Below are 19,365 nucleotides of genomic sequence, written 5' to 3'. Positions count from 1 at the left end.
TCGATAAAATCTGTCATAAATGCTGTGATAGATGAACACATCTAAGAATCACCGAATTTGATCCTAGGAGGGAAGCTGTGGGAGCAGAGGAGAGAGACACCCAACCCATACCTGAAGGTCAGCAAAGAATTCCTGGAAAAGAAGTGAATTGTTGATTCCTTAACAGCAGAATAAACCTTGAGAACACACCCTGCCTACAGAAAGGATGGCAGAGTACCAAGAACATTTACAGTGCTTCTGAGAGTCACTGAGCTCAGGCTACAAAGTACCAACCACAGCAGGGGGAAACCAGCAATGCAGGGGAGCCTAACCCTCTGCTAGGGCTGGAGAAAGGGGCTTTGTCTTAATTCAGTGGGGTCTGACAAAATATGCAAACGGGATTCTAGGGCCTGAACAGTTGCTGCAGCCCAGAAAACCAGACTGCCTCCCCTCAACTGCATAGCCATTTCAAGGGAAAAGCTTTTTCACACGTTAATGGTTTTTCACTTTCAGCCTATTAGGGCTTGCAAAATCTAGTGCCATATTGACCCAGGTTGCTTGGCTTTGAGGCTTTTTTGCACTGCTCTTCCCCCCCGCCCCCTCTCTCTTTCCTGTATAATCAGCACATCTCATTATCGTCACTGTGTTGATACTTAGCAGCACTCCGGCCTGCTACCCTTCTGATTTACTGCCCAAGATCTAGAAACTAAATACCTAAGTGTGAATTAAGAAAACAGTCACTAAAAGAGGGCCTAATGTGTTTCGCAGATGTTCCTGCACTGCACACTCCAAGGAACAAATGTCTACTGTCACCTCTGTGCAATCTATGGGGTATGTACAGTGGTCCTGGGCTACCAGTGAGGAGAATCATTAGGTTTAAAACTAGACTTTTAAAATGCCCCAGCAATGACAGGACCCAGAAAACAGCAAATCTCTATAACTGTTCTCTCAATCTTTGATTTGGGGCTCCTTTTTTTTTTCCTTCTCACCTCTAATTCTTAGACATGTGGCTCACTTGAGGTTTGCAGAAAAGTAAGCACTACTTGATTTAAAAATATAAACAGATGAGAAATTTTAGAAAATTACAGAGAAATCAATGCTGACTTTCTTCTTACTACAAACCCACTATAAGAATTGTTCATTGTAAAAAAAAAAATTGTTCATTGTAAACACCAGGCGCAATTTCCAAGTTATAGGAAGTAAATGCCAATTCTTTATTTCAGTAACCAAGAGGTAGATATACCTTCAACACCATTTATTTTTATTTAGATTTTATCATTCTGAGAAATTTTGCAGTATAAGGCCCAGCAACAAAGTCAGTGAATACACAGAATAGAATCTCAAAGACTTTTTATTTTTTCAATAGTACACAGCTTATTTAGCCACAAAGCAACTTCTCAACACAAAACATAAGATTCTCCTTGCAACAGTTGAAGAAATAGGTAGGAAGGAGGTGGATAGGTAAGAAGGATCCAGTAGGACTTGAGAACTGTTTCTCAACCTACTTGCAAAATATCCATAACCTCCCAGCTTAAAATCCATCACTGTGAAATCCATCATTTTTTAAATCCACATGAGCAAAGATAGAATAGAGTAATTGTTTTAAAGAATTTGCATGGGCAGAGATAAAATATAATAACTATTTTCATTTCATGATGTCTTTCTTATTTCCAAAAGTCCTATAAGTCACTGCACCATACACACACACACACACACACACACACACACACACACTATGCTTTTCCTTTTCAGGCTGTAACACTAGTTATTCAGAGTTAGCCATTAAATATTTATTATAAACTAACTAAACCCTTCTCAGAGGAATGCCAGATACCAGATTGCATGGGTGGGTTGGAGTTATCTAGAGAGAAAGTGAACTTGCTGGGGAACCAGATTTCTTCTGTCAAACACAATCCAGGAGCTACTCACACCAGAAAGGGAGTTATTGTGTAAGAGTTAAAGCTAAAGGTACAAAATTCAGGAGTAGAACAAGAAAACAGGCCAGGTCAAAGCCAGGAGACTTACCCTGGCAGCAGGTTCCTAGCTCCTGGCTGGGCCAGGAGAAAAGGGTCAGTGTTGGTGTGACAGGCGGAACTGTCTCTCAGAGGGCCAAGAAGATTGCTATCTGATGAGGCATTTCCATTGATGATATGCAAGTGACCTGGAAGAATTTGTGCGAGATGCCTATCTTACAATCTCTGTGCATTCCAGCCTCTCACAGTATCTGGATCAGCGGCATTAAACTGAAATCTATCAAGTTTCCAGACCATTATGACAGCTCCCCTCTATTTGAAGAAGCAGTCCTCTCTGCAGACTAAATAAAGCTTTTTATATAAGGTACCAAAAGGCAAATAGGTCGTACAGCACAGAATCATATGGGAGGCTGTATGCCCTTTTCCTGTGCTTGCCTTGTTTGCCTGAAAACAATAAAAACCTTTCAGAACAAATGAAAGTGAACTTTGAAACCAAGAAAACATTTCGGGCACCCTGCCACAAAGATATTCTCCAAGCAACTGCAGGCCCTCTGCTGTCATGTATAGCTCTGCATCTCTTGCCATGTACTGGATCTGCAGTTAAGTGAGTCCAGCACAGAACTACAGCCTTGATGCTCTGATGTGGAAGATCACTAACAGATCTATATGAGAATGAGGACAAACGGGTCAGTTTTCAGCATGATGATGCATATGGGTCCTCATCTAAACTGTCTTATCTTTATTTAACATCTAGGATGCATTTGTTTTTCCTGGATTAACTTGAAAAGCTCTACTAGGGATCCCTGGGTGGCGCAGCGGTTTAGCGCCTGCCTTTGGCCCAGGGCGCGATCCTGGAGACCCGGGATTGAGTCCCATGTCGGGCTCCCGGTGCGTGGAGCCTACTTCTCCCTCTGCCTATGTCTCTGCCTCTCTCTCTCTCTCTCTCTCTCTCTCTCTGTGACTATCATAAATAAATTTTAAAAATTAAAAAAAAGAAAAGCTCTACTAACAAAACAGCCACCATTTACTATAATCCTCCCTGCCATTTGCCAAGTAATATGCAAGGGATTTTACACGGATACACCACCTTTAAAGACTCACAACACCACCATTATCACCATTTAGCAAGTGAAGAAGGAGACCCAGGATGCAGGATGGCTGAGATTCAACTTTAAATCCAACTACATGGCCTCTTCCCACGAACTGTATCATGCTCCACAAATTACATGGAAAATGGGCATCTTTTGGATACTCTGGGATTTGCCATCCCTATGAAAGTAATTTATCTGTATAGGGAAATGTAATAAAATAGGGAGGGCACCTAAAGAATCACCAGTCTCAGCACGGTCTCAGATGATGATGACAGCTGCCACATCAGTCAGAAGAGAGAAAATACAGAATCCAAATCTGAAACCTCAAGCCCAGAGATCCAGAAAACACCTCTGTCTTTTAAGTTGGAAGTCAACTGCCTTCAAACTCAAAATAAATTCAAGTTAGTTATTCAAAATCTACCATTTTGTAGGAATTTCCTTCAGAATCAGTTTAAAAGTCAGAAATCGGGATCCCTGGGTGGCGCAGCGGTTTGGCGCCTGCCTTTGGCCCAGGGCGCGATCCTGGAGACCCAGGATTGAATCCCACGTCGGGCTCCCAGTGCATGGAGCCTGCTTCTCCCTCTGCCTGTGTCTCTGCCTCTCTCTCTCTCTCTCTGTGTGCGTGTGTGACTATCATAAATAAAAAATAAAATAAATAAAAAAAATAAAAGTCAGAAATCCAGGGCAGCCCTGGTAGCTAAGTTTAGTGCCGCCTTTGGCCCAGGGCCTGATGCTGGAATCACGGGATGGAGTCCCACGTCGGGCTCCCTGCATGGAGCCTGCTTCTCCCTCTACCTGTTCCCTCTACCTGTATCTCTGCCTCCCTCTCTCTCTCTCTCTCTCTCTCTCTCTCTGTCTCTCATGAATAAATCAATAAAATCTTAAAAAAAAAAAAGTCAGAAATCCAAACAACAGAAAAAAAGGTGGGGGTTGGGAGGTATTTAATGTATGAAAATGAAATCCACTGAAGAATTTGTTCAAAGAGCCATTAAACACATGCAGTTCAATTTCACCAAAAAAAAAAAAAGAAAGAGAAAGAAAGAAAGAAAGAAAGAAAGAAAGAAAGAAAGAAAGAAAGAAAGAAAGAAAGAAAGAAAGAAATGCAAGTCTGGGTCACTTGGGTGGCTCAGGTGGTTAAGCATCTGTCTCTTGATTTCGGCTCAGGTCATGATCTCAGGGTTCCGAGATCAAGCCCCAGTTCAGGCTTCCTGCTCAGTGTGGAGATGTGGAGATTGCTTAAGATTCCCTCCTCTCTCTCTCCCTCTGCCCCTCTGTCACTCGTGTGTGCACTCTCTCTCAAAAAAAAAAAAAAAAAAAAGAAAAGAAACCAAATTCAAAACATTTATATACTACTCTTCATCTCTCTACACCTCATGGACAGCAAATTAATGGTAAACACTTACCTGATCCCACAATAACGCAAATGAACTAAGATATATGTACACATTTCACTATTTCTAATCATTTTTTTAATGGAATGGCTATTAAAGCAGGATGGTTCTGACTTTGGTTCAAAAAGAGAAACCATTCTGTTTGTGGGAACTTAGATATAAAGCTGCACATTTGTATATTCATAGGAAAAGGTGTGGTGGACAAACAAAACTATTAACAATGGCTGTGAGGGGAAGAGAGAATGACAATTTTCTACTCTGTATAATGTTTATTCTGCAGATTTTTTTTAAAAGAGGTTGATTACTTAAGAGTTTTTTTAAAGGTACTTAAACACATTATTAAAAATGTTTAGGGACGCCTGGGTGGCTCAGCGTTGAGCACCTCCCTTCAGCCCAGGGTGTGATCCTAGAGTCCCAGGATCAAGTCCCACATTGGGCTCCCTGCATGAAGCCTGCTTCTCCCTCTGCCTATGTCTCTGCCTCTCTCTCTGTGTCTCTCATGAATAAATAAATATTTTTAAAAAATAAAAAATAAAAATTATGTTTAGGATCAAACATTTCTTACAATAAAATACCTCTCTAACTTGACAGTCACCCTCACAGGGAGACACACTTACTTTTGCCCAGCTCACGATCCAAGTTTCAATCCTCTGGTTTAGACAGAAAGTTTGACCTGTGTTCCTTTAGTCCTAGACTAAAATTTCACTTTGACACAATGGTAAAACTAGGCTATGACTCATCTTCCTCTGCAGAACAATGAAAGTTCTAGTTCAGTGGGAAAAAAACTTCTTGAGTTGCCAGTTCACTGAACTGTTCAAATCAAGGTCAAAATATTGGGGCAGGATCAAGGGAGTCACTGCACCCAGATCCTATCTAGTGTTCCTACCTGTCCTTGTTCCTACCAGTCTTTTCGCTGGCCCTCCGAACAAATCTGGAATTTGCAAATGGTTGTAATAGGAAGTACCTGGTGCCCTCTAAGGACGAGTCAAAGAACCCAGCTGTAACATGAAACGGATCTGGGACCCAAGTCATGAGCACACCTTTCAAATATTGCCAAGGAAAAACACAACTAAAATGATGGCAGGGTGCACAGCTTCAGCTTATATGTATTTTAAGTACCATAATCAACATAGTATTTGTATTCCTATTCCTAGACTCTAGTACCAGGCAAAGCCCATTATCAACTGACTAGATTTTTATAATTTTTATAGATCTTACTCTTTTTAGTTACCCTTGAATGTTACTATATCTTACAAGGTGCTTTAAAATGCCCCCTGGGGAATCTGACTGGTTGGGAGACCTACCTCAGAGTTTCAGTGGCTTACAGCTGATCATAGGGGGAACTGAGATCAAATCCAGGTCATCCCTTGAATGGCTGTCCAGTACCATGTTAATCGTACATCTCATTTTCCCCCGAAATTCTTTTGTTTCAAAGAAGTCACTCTGTCTACCCTTCTCCTAATTTAATAATTTTCTCTCTAACCTCTGCAGATTATATGCCACCTGGTCTTCCTACCCACCAATGCATTTCCTTTTTAAGCATTAAGATCAGCTAAAAATTCACAAGCCCTGAGAAATTTTCCCAAACCTCACTACACTCTGATGCAGTCAACTGGCAGGTCAGGAAGCCCCTAATATTGGCAAAGATAAACACAATCCTTCCTTTCAAACTAACCCTTACACGGGTCCTTGCAGAGAACCTCCTGGGAGTGCCCCCAACTGGCCCCACCTCCCCATTCACACATACATAGACACCCCAGCCCCTGATGAAATTCTTATTCCAACATACTCAACCTGCCTTGCTTCACGAAGACACTACCAACCAGGAGGCTTGTCTCTTCTGAGATGGCCGTTCAGTATGCCCCAAGGTTAGCCTGTTCCCCTGTGATCTCTTCCCATATGACAGCTGATATTCAGAGGAGCCACTGTCTAATACAACATACTCTGCTACACCAGCACCAACCAGAAACAAAGATATCCCATTCCTGTTGCTCAGAGGAATTTATTCATTCATTCATTCCACAAGGCTACACTAAGCCTTTTCTGCATGCCAGGCACACAGTTATTAGGAGCTGGATACAATGGTAATGAAGTTTCCTTCCTGTCCTCTTCATGGAGCTTTCAGTCTCCTAGGGAACAAGTAACATTCCCTTGTGCCTCTCCACCTTGAATCTACAGTAGAAGCACTCAGAGAGTTTTTGAAAAGCTACAAAGTCAAGACCTCAGTCTGCTTAAATCAGAATCTCTGGCCGTAGGGTTCCAACACTGGTGATTCTAAAGTGGAGTCAAGGTTGAGGATATCTTAACCAACCCATCAAAAAAGGAAACGGCTGACACAAAATCCCGTCAGCCAACAAGCAAGCAGGAAGGATGGCAAGAAAAGCTGGGCCTCCCAGCAGTGGCTTCCTGGGCAGGGCAATTTCTAGACATAAATCATCATTAGTAGATGCCTGCAAGTCCTAGAATGGTACCAAGTAATTTTTTATTTCACATTTTCAAGACTTTTTTTTTAACTTTGGTCTCCCCCAATGAGATTATTTTTAACATTTGATCATTTGTACACAGACATCAAGATTAAGACAAGGAAAGGAATTATTTTATGAAAGTTTAGGGTTAATATTGTAAAATAAAAAGGGTCTCTATTAAAGAAAGATAGATGATAGATAGATATAGAAATTCAGATTTCAACTTATTCAGTTTTTCCCTATTGTATCTCAGTGGGTGACTGGGAGGCAAATACACTGGAGTTCCCCAATCCAGATGACACCACAGAGCAAAGAACTGACAATTTCAAAAACAACACTGAATAGCTAATTTTGAGCAAATATATATCTAAAATTCACTCCACTTTATACCTCGTTTTTTATTATTCCCTTCCCTTTAGATTCTACAACGGTCTTCTGCATTATCAAAAGTTAAATGCAAAGCACATAAGGTTTCATTCTTTCTACCTAAAGTAAGGTCCGTAAATAAAAGATTCATCCCCCCCACCCCACAAAAAAGGATTCATCTCAAAGTTTAATCTGTTATGGAGACTGCTCTGAAAGCCAAAAAAATCCAAGTACTGCAACATCCATTAAAAATGTATTGGGGGGGGAGGGGCGTCTGGGTTCCTCAGTCAGTTAACTGTCTGCCTTTGGCTCAGATCATTATCCTGGAGTCCTGGTATCAAGTCCGACATCAAGCTCTCTTCAGTGAGGAGCCTGCTTCTCCCTCTTCCTGCACCCACTTCTGCTCATGCTCTCTCTTTATCTCTCTCTTTCTCTCAAATAAATAAATAAAAATCTTTAAAAAATAAAAATTAAAGTGTATTTCCTGTATCTTTATTTCTAATAAGATCACTAGAGATCTACCCAGCAAATACACAGAAATATTCAGTTCACAAAAATCCAATGAGAAGAGAGCCTCAGTCTTTGTGGAATCTGAAATCATATACACATTGGTTTGCTACTTTTATTAAAAGAACATGCTCTGATTTTTTTTTTTATTCATGAGAGACACAGAGAAAGGGGCAGAGACACAGGCAGAGGGAGAAGCAAGCTCAGTGCGGGGAGCTCGATGCAGGACTCAATCCCAGGACCCCAGGATCACACCCTGAGCCAAAGGCAGCAGCTCAACCACCCAGGTGTCCCCTGCTCCAATTATTTTAGTTTATTTTTTTTTGTTTTGTTTTTTTTTTCAATTATTTTAGTTTAAATGTGCTCCATAGAAAACATGCCTACCAGCATTTACCACCTCATTCACATGGAGTTAGGAAGGGAAACGAGGTAAAGAGTAATTACAAAGGAAAGAAACACATATTGTAAAACTTCTAACCAACCTGAAAGTTTTCCCACAATGACAACATCCAAGCATGATATGTGAGGTCAAGCAACACCCATCACTTGGGCTTTTGTTTTGTTTTGCTTACTCAGAAAGCTTATCTGACCAGTACACAAATATATACATTAATCAAGATACAGACATCTGACCTGATGAGAAAAACTAGGTGACCCTAGTTTTTCTAGGGAAACGTGCATGAGCACATCCAACGTGAAGTTCTGCATCTATGTTTCTCCTCAATAACACTGTACTGAAACGAAAACCCCTTCATTTATAGACCCCCCCCCAAGTACAAATGTCCTATTTGCCCCTTTATCTGCTCTATACGATGTATTTTAAAAAGTAAAATATCTTTTTACTGAGTACAATAAATCAAGTACACCACGGGATGAGCTCCATCACTATTCAACAGCACAAAGAACTGTCTATGACAATAAATAGTCAAAACATAATAAGCTACTTTGAAAAATGCAGGCAGATAAACTGAAGCACATCTGTCACAAGAGATTTATGGATCTTTGAGTGTCTCTTCCAAAGAAGCCAATAACCGGCTGTCACATTCTGAAGAGAAGGATGAAGCAGACAGTGTTGGGTCTCCACTATCTGGAGTCTAGAAAGATGTGGCATCAGGAAGCACAAACCAGTATGTTTCCATCACCAGCCAGGCCCTGCCCTCCGTGCTTCTGTTACTTAACAAATTGGGTTCACTAAGCAACTAAGAGAGCCCTGTCTTGGCTGTCACCCCCTTTCCAAAACCTCACAGGCTTGGAGTCATGCAAGTTGACAAACTTACCTGGTAAGCGCTTGCAGGCCTGGCGAGCTCCTGGCCCCAGCAAGTCAAGTCTGCACTTTTTCCAACGAAACGGGGTGGCTGCCGGGCTGCTCATCACCTACAATTGCTTCAGTGACGAGGAAAAAGATGCAGAGGAAGTGGACAACAAAAGCAGCCTGCGAACTGCACACTGGGATGTCCTGTGTTGGGGTGGCTTTTATTTTTCCCATGAGAGGATCTGACTAAAACTAACCCAGCCTCCAGACAGGAAGTTACATTTAGCAGTCAGTGAAAACTCTTCACGTCGTTTTTATTATTGTTGTTGTTGTTTTGAATGTGTGTGTATGTGTTTGTGTGTGTGTGTGTGTGTGTGTGTGTGTGTGTGTTTAGTCGCCACAAATAAGGGCCTTTGAATGTTTCTAATCTATTACAAAGAGATTATAACTCTGCTTCCTGTTTTGACAGTGTTGGCTGGTAAGGGACACCTCCACCCACCTTCCTACCCACTATGTATATAAATAGAGGCACTTGCCCTGGCTACAGATTGGACTGAAGAGTTTCATTACATATTAACTATACTTCAAAGAGCAAATTGGACTTGTGATTTTACTTTCATATGCATATAGACCTTGGAGAAATGAAATTCCAAAGGATTTCTTCTCAATTCCTTACACATTACTATGAGGGAAAAAATAAGCTCAACCACACAGAGTTATAAAATAAGAAGTAAATTTTCCAGCCTCTACTATTTTCCAGCCTCTACTATTGACTCAGATTTTCCAGCCTCTACTATTTTGTGTATGTGCTGTGCTCTCTTGCACAGTATCCACACACAACAGGCAAAGAAAATCCTTACGCAGAGAACCTCACCCTATTCTTTGTCTATTCTTTTTTCTCTCCTGCTCTGAAATAGAAACTTTTTCTCCTAAGCAAAGATTTTCATATTTCATAGAATAGGGACCCCTGTCAGGATATACACGGGCTTAAGGTAAAAGCTACTTCTTTCCCTGCTACTGGCTGAGGTATGATAAAGGGAACTTGCCTCCTCCTCATCAGCTCTGTGTGTTTCCTAGACTGGAAACTGTAGGACTCTGGCAAAATACTTACTAATACAATTGCCAAATCTGTAAAATGGGAGTAGTGGCCCCACCTCTTTCCTTGGATTGTTGTGAGGAATGAGACAGCGAAAAGTGCAGTGCTGCAGATTATACCACATGGTCAAAGCCCAATTTTTTTTTATAAATATTTTATTTATTTGAGAGAGAGAGAATGAGTGAGGGAGAGGCACAGAAAGAAGTAGACTGTCTGCTAAGCAGGGAGCTTGATGCCGGGCTTGGTCTCAGGACCCTGGAATTGTGACCTGAGCCTGTCTCTAACCGAGACACCCAGGTGCCCCAAAGCAAACTTTTAAGGCTTTTACTTTTTTATTTATTTTTTAATTTTAAGATTTTATTCATTTATTCATGAGAGACATAGAGAGAGAGGCAGAGACATAGACAGAGGGAGAAGCAGACTCCCCGCTGAGCAGGAAGCCCAATGCAGGACTCTATCACAGGACCCAGGGATCATGACCTGAGCCGAAGGCAGACACTTAACCAACTGAGCCACCCAGGTGCCCCCAATTCTTTATCTGAGAGCTTTATTAAGATATAATTCACATAGTATGTAATTAACTCATTTGAAGTATAGAATTCAGAGATCATATTCACAGTTACATGCATCCATCACCACAATCAATTTCTGGACACTCTCATCACCCCATAAGGTAGCCTCTGTTTTCTTCCCTACTGGATAGCCCTAGACAACTATGAAAATCTACTTGCAGGTCTCTATAGGTTTGCCTTTCCTGCACATTTCATTTAAATAAAATTATAGAATCTGTGGTCTTTTGTGACAGGCTTCTTGGACTTAGTATAATGTCTTCACAGTTCATCCATGTAGCAGTGTACATCAGCACTTCACTTCCTTTTATGGTTGAATAATAGTCCATTGTATAAATACCCCACATTTTATTTATTCATTCATCAGCTGATGGACATTTATGTTGTTTTTAACTATTGGCTGATGTGAATAATGCTGCTATGAGCATTCAGAAACAAGTTTTTATGTTGACATGTTTTCATTTCTCTATACGATTGCTGAGTCATAGAGTAACTCTATGGTTAAACTTTGGAAGAACCATCAGTTTTCCAAAGTGACTGTACCATCTTACACTCCCACCAGCAGTGTATAAAGGTTCCAATTTCCCCACATACTCACCAATACTTATGATTATCTGTCTTTTTAATTACAAACAAACATAGTCAGTATGGACTGACATATCATTGTGATTTGATATACATTTCTCTCGTGGTTATCAAAGCCTAATTTTATCAGTACCCCCAAAATGCCTCCATTCTTGTAGGCAGGGCTCGATACTCAAAATACAGAACAACTAGTAAGACATGGGGATCACTTAATCAAAATGAAAACTGGCTACAGTTCCAAAACAAGATCTTAAAGATGTCTGGCTTTAACAGTGGATATTTTCCAACAGCTATGAAAAAAAAAATTTCAACATTTTGAACTGGTGTTGCTGTACAGGTTTCATGCCAGCTAAATAACTACTGACCTTTGAATTAGATCTCCAGTAACAGACTGCTAAAGCAGTTGGCCCTTCTTTCTCTACCAAAAGGCTGCTGAAGAAAACTTTTAAGATGAAATTCTCAATGTAAATATGATATTTCAACCATTTACAATCATTCCTTTACCTCTGTGTATCTATATAGGTTTTCCTCTTAAATACAAATAGGTTCTGGGGTTCCTGGGTAGCTCAGTCAGTTAAGCACCTGACTCTTGGTTTTGGCTCAGGTCATAATCTCAGGATCATGGAAGCAAGCCCCACCCCACGTGGAGCTCCTCACTCAGCAGGAGTCTGCTTGAGATTTTCTCTCTCTTTTCTTCTGCTCTTCCCCCCTTTCCCCACTTACAAACTCTCTCTCTAAAATAAAATAAATAAATAAAATTGAAGAACAACCACATAGGCTCAACTAAAGCAGCTTTCAGACAGCCACAGATATTTATAGGAAGAAATTTTAGACCAGATGTGACTTAAAAATCAAATAAATTTTGAAGATAGTCAAGAGGAACAAGTCAGGATCTAGACACTAGCAATATTTTCCCCTTACCTCTTAAAAATGTGATATTCAAAAAAAAATGTGATATTCGTTAAAAAGATATATGGACCCCTAAGATTATCACAGCATTATTTACAATAGCCAAATGTGGAAGCAATCGAAGGACGCCTTTGATAAATGAATGGATAAAAAAGCTATTATGTGTGTGTATGTATGTATGTGTGTATATGTATATTAGTCATAATGGAATGGAATATTAGTCATAAAAAAGAATGAAATCTTGCCATCCACAACAACACAGATGGAGCTAGAGGGTATTACACTAAGCAAAATAAATCAGACTGAGAAAAATACATTCCATATGATTCCATTTATATACGGAGCCTAAGAAACAAAACAAATAAACAAACAGAAACAGATTCATAAATACAGAATATAAACTTGTGATTGTCACAGGGGAGGTGGTGGGGTGATGGGCAAAACAGGTCAAGGGGACTAAGAAGTACAAACTTCCAGTTATAAAATAACAAATAAGTCACAGGAACGAAAAGTACAGCATAGGGAATATAGTCAATAGTTGTGTAATGACTCTGTATGGTGACTGATGGTAATTATACTTAAGTACAGTGAGCACTGTGTAATACACTCAATTGTGGGATCACTATGTTTTATATACCTGAAACTAATGTAACATTGTGTAACATGTTACACGTTACTTCAGTAAAAAAGAAATGTGATATGAGGAGGACAGTAATTATTCTCATTCAAAGGGATTATCAATCTAATTCAAAGAATTATCTAATTTTAAATTCAAAAACTCTAATCTAATTCAGAGATTATCTTTTTTAAAAAATGAAGGGATTATCTAATCTAATTCAATCTAATTTAGAGAAATTATAATTTTCTTCGGACTTTATGGTGTTTGAACAAATTCATGTATGATGTCAACTATCTCTTTCCTAAAGCAACCTATTTTAGGATTTTCATTTTCTTGATCCCTAAGAAAAGAAAAATAGAATAAAACCTATATAAAACATGACAAAGAAAACACAAAAATGCCATACACTTTTAAAAATAATAACTTTTTCCTTATTTTCCAAGATAAGGCCTCAAGCCTTACAACATGTAATAATAATATGATTCATCCCTCTTCTAAGAAATTTTCCATGTCCCAAGGCTGCACTATGTAATCCATTGTTTTAGTTATTTCTTGGCATACAGCTAACTATGAAACTGGCCGCTGAACTTTCCTATGTCAAATAGAACTTTCCATTGTGGGAAATTTCTAAAACATTCATATTAAGCTAAGTGGAAATGTCATCATAGCTCAGGAGCAAATATGGTCTGTGTCAACCAGTACAAATTCTAACATGGATTCTATACAGGAAAAGCAAACCATTGATCAAACACAAGTACAAAGGCTTTGTCAGAGTTGCTATAAATACTTGGTGGTGAAGAAAATCACGAGCAACCATCAGCTTATCAAAGTTTTCTGAAAGTTCTTCTAGGAAGATCTAATAGAAAGGCACATTTTTTAATTGTTCTATAATATCAGAACCCACTCTACCCACAGACCCCTTCTTCTAGAATACATGTTGACCTCATTTCTAGTTCTTGGGAAACCAATAGACCATTTATGTTATAAGTATCCATCTAGGGTATGCGCTTTCTTCTTCAATCTGGTGTTGACAGCAATAATCAAATTTTGTACATACCACTAGTTCTATTATAGCTCAACAGCAACTGGCTGCCAGCCTAGGCCTACTGTCTCACCAAAAAGGAAAGAAAGGATTGGACTGGTGAGAGAATCACAGAAAAAATCAGCTGAAACTACAGGAGGTGTTGTAGAAGCAAGAAAGTGAAACAGAGCCCCTGGGAGACTAAGCTCTCTCCATTGGGGAGGCACACGCCCAGCAGCTTCAACACGGTCAGGCATAGGTGAGTTGACCTTGGCTGCTGAAGGCACGCATTTTTCATCCTTTCTGTTATCTACAAACCCTCTTGGCTTTGAACATCTCATTATAACTGTCAGACCTAACTAATGAACCTACATCTAACCCCACAGAACAACAGACAAAAGCTAGCGACAAACCACACCTTCCAACATGAGGGAAGCCAAGTGCCAGCGAACAGTGGACTTCAGGCGCTTCCTGCAAACTCTCTAGACATTAACTGGTTTCACTTTGTAATTCTTCTATGTGCACTTAGGCCAGAATCAAACATTTTTCTCAGATCACAAAATGCTAAATTAATCTTATGATAAAAACAAGGTCAGCTTTAAAAATAACTGGGGAAGGAGGAGACCTGACTGAAATTTTACTGGACTTGCTGTTTTAGACTTTGAGTCTCCAAGAAAACTGTGCTGCAGCTAATAGATATTCTCTACTTAAAGCAGCATGGATGATGCCATTTCCTGGTATGACAAGCAACCCTTTATCTCATATTTTAAAACTTGAAATAATTTTAGATTTACCAAAAAAGGTATGAAAACAGTATCCAGAGTTATCATATTCCCCTCACCTAGCTTCCCCAAAGATTACCATATTACAAAACCAGAGTATGACTGTCAAACTAGATAATTAGCACTGCTGCAATACTATGAACTACTCCACAGGTCATGTTAAAATTTCTCCACTTGTCTTTTCTAGGGATTCGTGATTCAGTCCAAGATTCTGCACATAAGCAACACTTCAAAAATCCAGGATATGTCCTTTCCAATAAATCAGGCACTATCTAATGAACATTTCTGATCCCTCCAAAAGTTCTGTTGCTTTTCACACTAATGAGTAAGTGTCATCATTAACCATGGAGTCTTCCAGGCTAGGAATGTGCTTTTCCTTCACAATTCTCTTCATATTTAATCTGTCAGTCTTATCAACCTTACCGCGTAAACAGGCCAAATAGAGCTTCACAATCCCTTGTCCAAAACCCCTGAACCAGCTCTTTTGCCAAATTAGAACCTTTCCCACTTAAGAAAAGTTAATAGAGCAAATTGGGTATATGTTACACTAAAACAAAACAAAAACAGCAAGATCCAGAGCAATTTCCCCCAATCAAATACATTAATAGTCCTGCAACAAATACGTGTGTGTCATGAATGGTAAGTGGGATAGATAAGAAGAACTTTTAAAAGCATCCTACCAGTAAAAGTCAGATTTCACCAACAAATGAATTCAAGTCAAGATCAGGTTTACTCTCAAATGAATTACAAATAAAGTACCTTTTGGTTTTCAGAGTTCTTTCAAACTACTGTAACTGCAGATGAGGAATGCTGGAACTACCTATGAAATTCATGGCCTTGTTCATCTCACACCTGCCTCAACCACATCCTTTTTCATTCCGTCTCCTGGCAAGGCCATCTGTAGCGTCCTTCCTCCTCTCTGCCTCCTGGCTCTCTCCACTCCAATTCACCTTTCCACAGGTTCCCCAGAGGGATCTTTCTTAAATACCTACAATTCCCTAAACTCATAATCCTCAAAGATTTCCCATGCCAGAAAAAGAAGGTTTGGAGTCCAATCATCTTCATGAAGTTTACACAGGTCTCCACCATCTGAGCCAAGTCCCCTGACAGTCCAGACCATCTACACAGCATTACAAAAAAGGTATAGTCTCTATCCCTCAAGATTCTTAGTAATGAATCCAATCCCGTTCATATTTTCATGAGAGTAATTATTATTTAGAATACAACTTCTCTAATATATCAAAGACTGAGGGACGCCTTCGTGGCTCAGCAGTTTAGTGCCTGCCTTTGACCCAGGGCATGATCCTGGAGTCCCGGGATCGAGTCCCACATCAGGCTTCCTGCATGGAGCCTGCTTCTCCCTCTGCTTGTGTCTCTGCCTCTCTCTCTGTGTCTCTCATGAATAAATAAATAAAAATCTTTAAAAAAGAAAAATCAAAGACTGTATCAGGATACGTTTACTCATTTTTTTCCTAGCTAGGAAATTCTACCTTAGTTCTTGATCACATTAAAGATCACTAACAAAATTCCACATGTTGACACGAAAAAGATTTTTCACATGATTTTAATAACCTATCTAAAAATACTCACGACGCTACTGTTGGTATGGTTAAAACAATTACAAAGAGTAAAAGCCTGGAAAACTTTTCTAAAAACAAGCAAAACCAAAAAAGTAACATCAAGGATGGTATTTAATGGGCTCAGTGATTTCTCATGAGATTGTTTTCCCAAAGCATGAAGATATAAATAAAATCTGAAATCATGCCTTTGTTTCCATATTAGTATATTAATGGAATGGAATGACATTATAATCAACAAAATTACATTAGGGAGAGTTAAGCTAAAATCCTCACCATTGAAGAGCTTAGAATTTATCCCCAATCACATAGAGGCTGACCTCAGACACAGACTTTAAGAACATGCCAGTGAAGGAGGAAAGAAATCATATTTTAAGTATTATTAGTTTTATTCCCTAGCATGCAAATAGCCAAAGATACCTACTTGGAATAATGAATTAAAAGAAAAACTCCTAGAAGTTGTATTTCAAGATTAAATTATAAATGTCCTTGCCATTATCTCAGGAAAACTGCACAAAAGTAGTTGAGATTCAGAAATAAGGAACAAGTACCATCAAATCCCTTAAGGAGATGGGTAGAGAGAGATGGTAGGTGCACACTTCCACTCCCTACATCCAGACAGGTGAGGAGGGCTTTGAGCAGGAACCTGGGTTCCCTCCCAGGGCAGCCTTCCTTTCACAATATGGTGTGTGCATATGTGTGTGTCTGTGCACATGTATGTTTATTCATGTGTAGCAGGGTTTCTCACAAGCAATGCTACTTCCAAACAGAAATGGCCACAACAGAGGTGAGGTCCCCAGGAACTGACATGATCCGCGTTAGAACAGGCCAACACTACATGGCTGTTTTGAGTGACACCAAGACTTTGTAGAAGCCAGGATCCAGTCTGCCAGGCCAGTAGAAGGAGCCCCAAAGTACCGGCTGCTTAAGGCAGGGGTACATGGGACATCCACTCAAGAAACAAGCAACTCACTCTAGCAGAAGAAAGGAAGGTCACTGCTTGGGTTCTTCAGGGAGCAGGAATAGTTACTTAAGGGGACATAAAAAGAGTTGCATAAAATAACAACACAAATGCTTTAAAAGGAAAGAGGAATTTTTAAACATTACTTAAAAGGGAAGAAAATGGAAGTGATTTTTCTGAAATTTCTGCATGTTCTGTTTTTATAAATCAGGTGAAAAAGAAATATTGCCATCCCTTTAGCACAAGAAATTAATGAACACTTACTAAAAGAAGAGAGATGAGCTGATGTGGAAGACATCATCAGAGCAGAGGTTAACAGCGGAGCAGGACAGCGAGGGGAACCAGACCGGCTCTCACATCCAACGAGCACAGTCCGGGCGACAGGCCCAGCCAATGTAGAGGGAAGTGTCCCTGTCTACGATGGGGGCAGAATGAAAATCTGTGGCTCTGGGGCAGATCCCAAAGCTGGAGAAAGGAACTCCACAGGAGAGTAGACAGCTGTGGCCAGGTGAAAAGGGCTCTTTCAGATACAAAGGTGGACTCATTTTGAAAAGTAGAGGCGATAGCACTAACAACAGTGCAGAGCAGAGGTCAACAAGTGATTTTGCTTATAGTGTATCTGCTGGCATTGTGAGAAAAACTCTAGTTTCAGAGGGTTCTAGTAACATCAAGCTTCATGAGAAGGTATGAAGAAAAGCGTGGGAAAAGCACGCTTTCTTAGCAGAAAAAACATTTAATGGGAAAAGTGACCCAAGCCACACACCCATAGGGCACACCAGCCTGTGGATCCAGATGCAAACTCTTAGCACTTGCAGTGACAATCTCAAGCCCATGCCTTCTGTTTGGAGCTCTGATGCCCTTATGTCAATCTGAGGATGCTGGCCACTCAGGAAGATATGGGTATTAACACATGTGAGTCATCTGTATATTCCTCCCAGAGCTGATACCACACAAAGATAGCCTGTCTAATTATGGCCACGCCCACCCAAACTGCCACGGGTCCTCCCTCTCAACTTAGGAATGAGGTGTAATCATCTGCTTGTGACCACTTAGGGCTGAGCGTGGGGAGAAGACGAAGGAAGAATCCAGGTAATAACTAGGCAGAACCAGTGCCGAGGAACTGACCAGGAGTGTGTTCATCAGCTCCAGGATTTCTGAGATGATAGCGTTTCCAAGGGGTAACCAGGTAAGGGAGAGGAAAAGCAAGTACTGGCTATCAGTCAAGAATTTATGAGCCATGGGACGTAGCAACAAGGTCTCAAGGGGAAATGGGGGTAGGGGGGCAAGCCAGGTTTACTGAGCGCCTACTCTGTTCCATGCATTGTGGCGAGAACCAGTTCCGAAGCCAGGCAGAGTGACGCAACACCAAGTGCCACAGAAGGGAGTGCTGGGGCACTCACGATCCCTGCGGGGATCCAGCTAAAGCACCGAGACAGGCTGGAGCCTGAAAAAAGGGAAAGGAGAGGGCAGAGGCTGAACAAACACGGTGGGAGTGATCACTTCAGAAGGCAAGAAATGTACAAGCAGCCTATTGTTAAAGTATTCTAAGAAGTCACAAAGAACAAAGAGGAAGATCAGAGGGTGGAACTTGGAAACAATTCCAGAAGGTACAAAGGAGAAAACAGTGATCTAGAAACAAAGCAAAAACAAAAAATAGGCCCTCTTGTCCCAGGGCAGCCCCTGGTGGTGAACAGGCCATGCCCAACCATGCAGCCTGGGATCACTTAGGTACCATTCCACACAAAGCTCACCTTTCCATAAAATGTTTCCCCTTGGGGAATGTCCATGAGTAAACCTGTCTATCTATGAAAGTATAAATAAAGCGAATATAACAGACTTGGTCTTAAATCGGAAACATTGGACTAAAATATCTTCCTGAAGGTTGCCAACTCAGTAGAGTGCTGGAGGCCCTTATGTCCCTACTGGAACAGGAATATGTAACTGCTCAGTAAAGACTCGCCGACACTGGGGACCCTAATCTTCACGGTTTCTTCACATTTATTGTTACTGATGCCTGCAAAGTTCCTACAAATTAAGCTGTGCCAGTATCTCAACTCCCATTTGAAAGATGAAATAACTGCATCTCATGACACCAAACGAAACCCAAGTTCGCTCTGGATGTTCTCAACCTCAGAATCACACAGCTCCCAGCCCCAGAGCTTTTCTGTTCACTGATCATGAGCCTCCCAAAGCAGCTCGCTGACGTTCAAGGGCAATGACCG

General features: G+C 40.5%; 1 protein-coding gene across 6 annotated transcripts in view; it reads right to left on the bottom strand.

Moving 5' to 3' along the window:
* Positions 1-19,365, bottom strand: part of UTRN (utrophin) — a 497,690-nt gene that overhangs the window by 429,926 nt on the left and 48,399 nt on the right. For 2 of the 6 annotated variants that reach the window (XM_055311519.1, XM_055311523.1), the window contains exon 1: positions 9,050-9,158. The exons of the other annotated variants lie outside the window; for them this stretch is intronic. In XM_055311519.1, coding sequence (XP_055167494.1) covers positions 9,050-9,143 — 94 coding nt within the window. In that variant the 5' untranslated portion in view covers positions 9,144-9,158. Of the gene's footprint in view, positions 1-9,049; positions 9,159-19,365 lie in introns of those variants that run through there. 6 annotated transcript variants of the gene reach the window in all.

The sequence above is a fragment of the Nyctereutes procyonoides genome, unplaced genomic scaffold (assembly GCF_905146905.1).
Source record: "Nyctereutes procyonoides isolate TBG_1078 unplaced genomic scaffold, NYPRO_anot_genome, whole genome shotgun sequence".
In the NCBI taxonomy this organism is placed as follows: Eukaryota; Metazoa; Chordata; class Mammalia; order Carnivora; family Canidae; genus Nyctereutes; species Nyctereutes procyonoides.
This window is presented reverse-complemented; position numbering and strand designations above follow the sequence as displayed.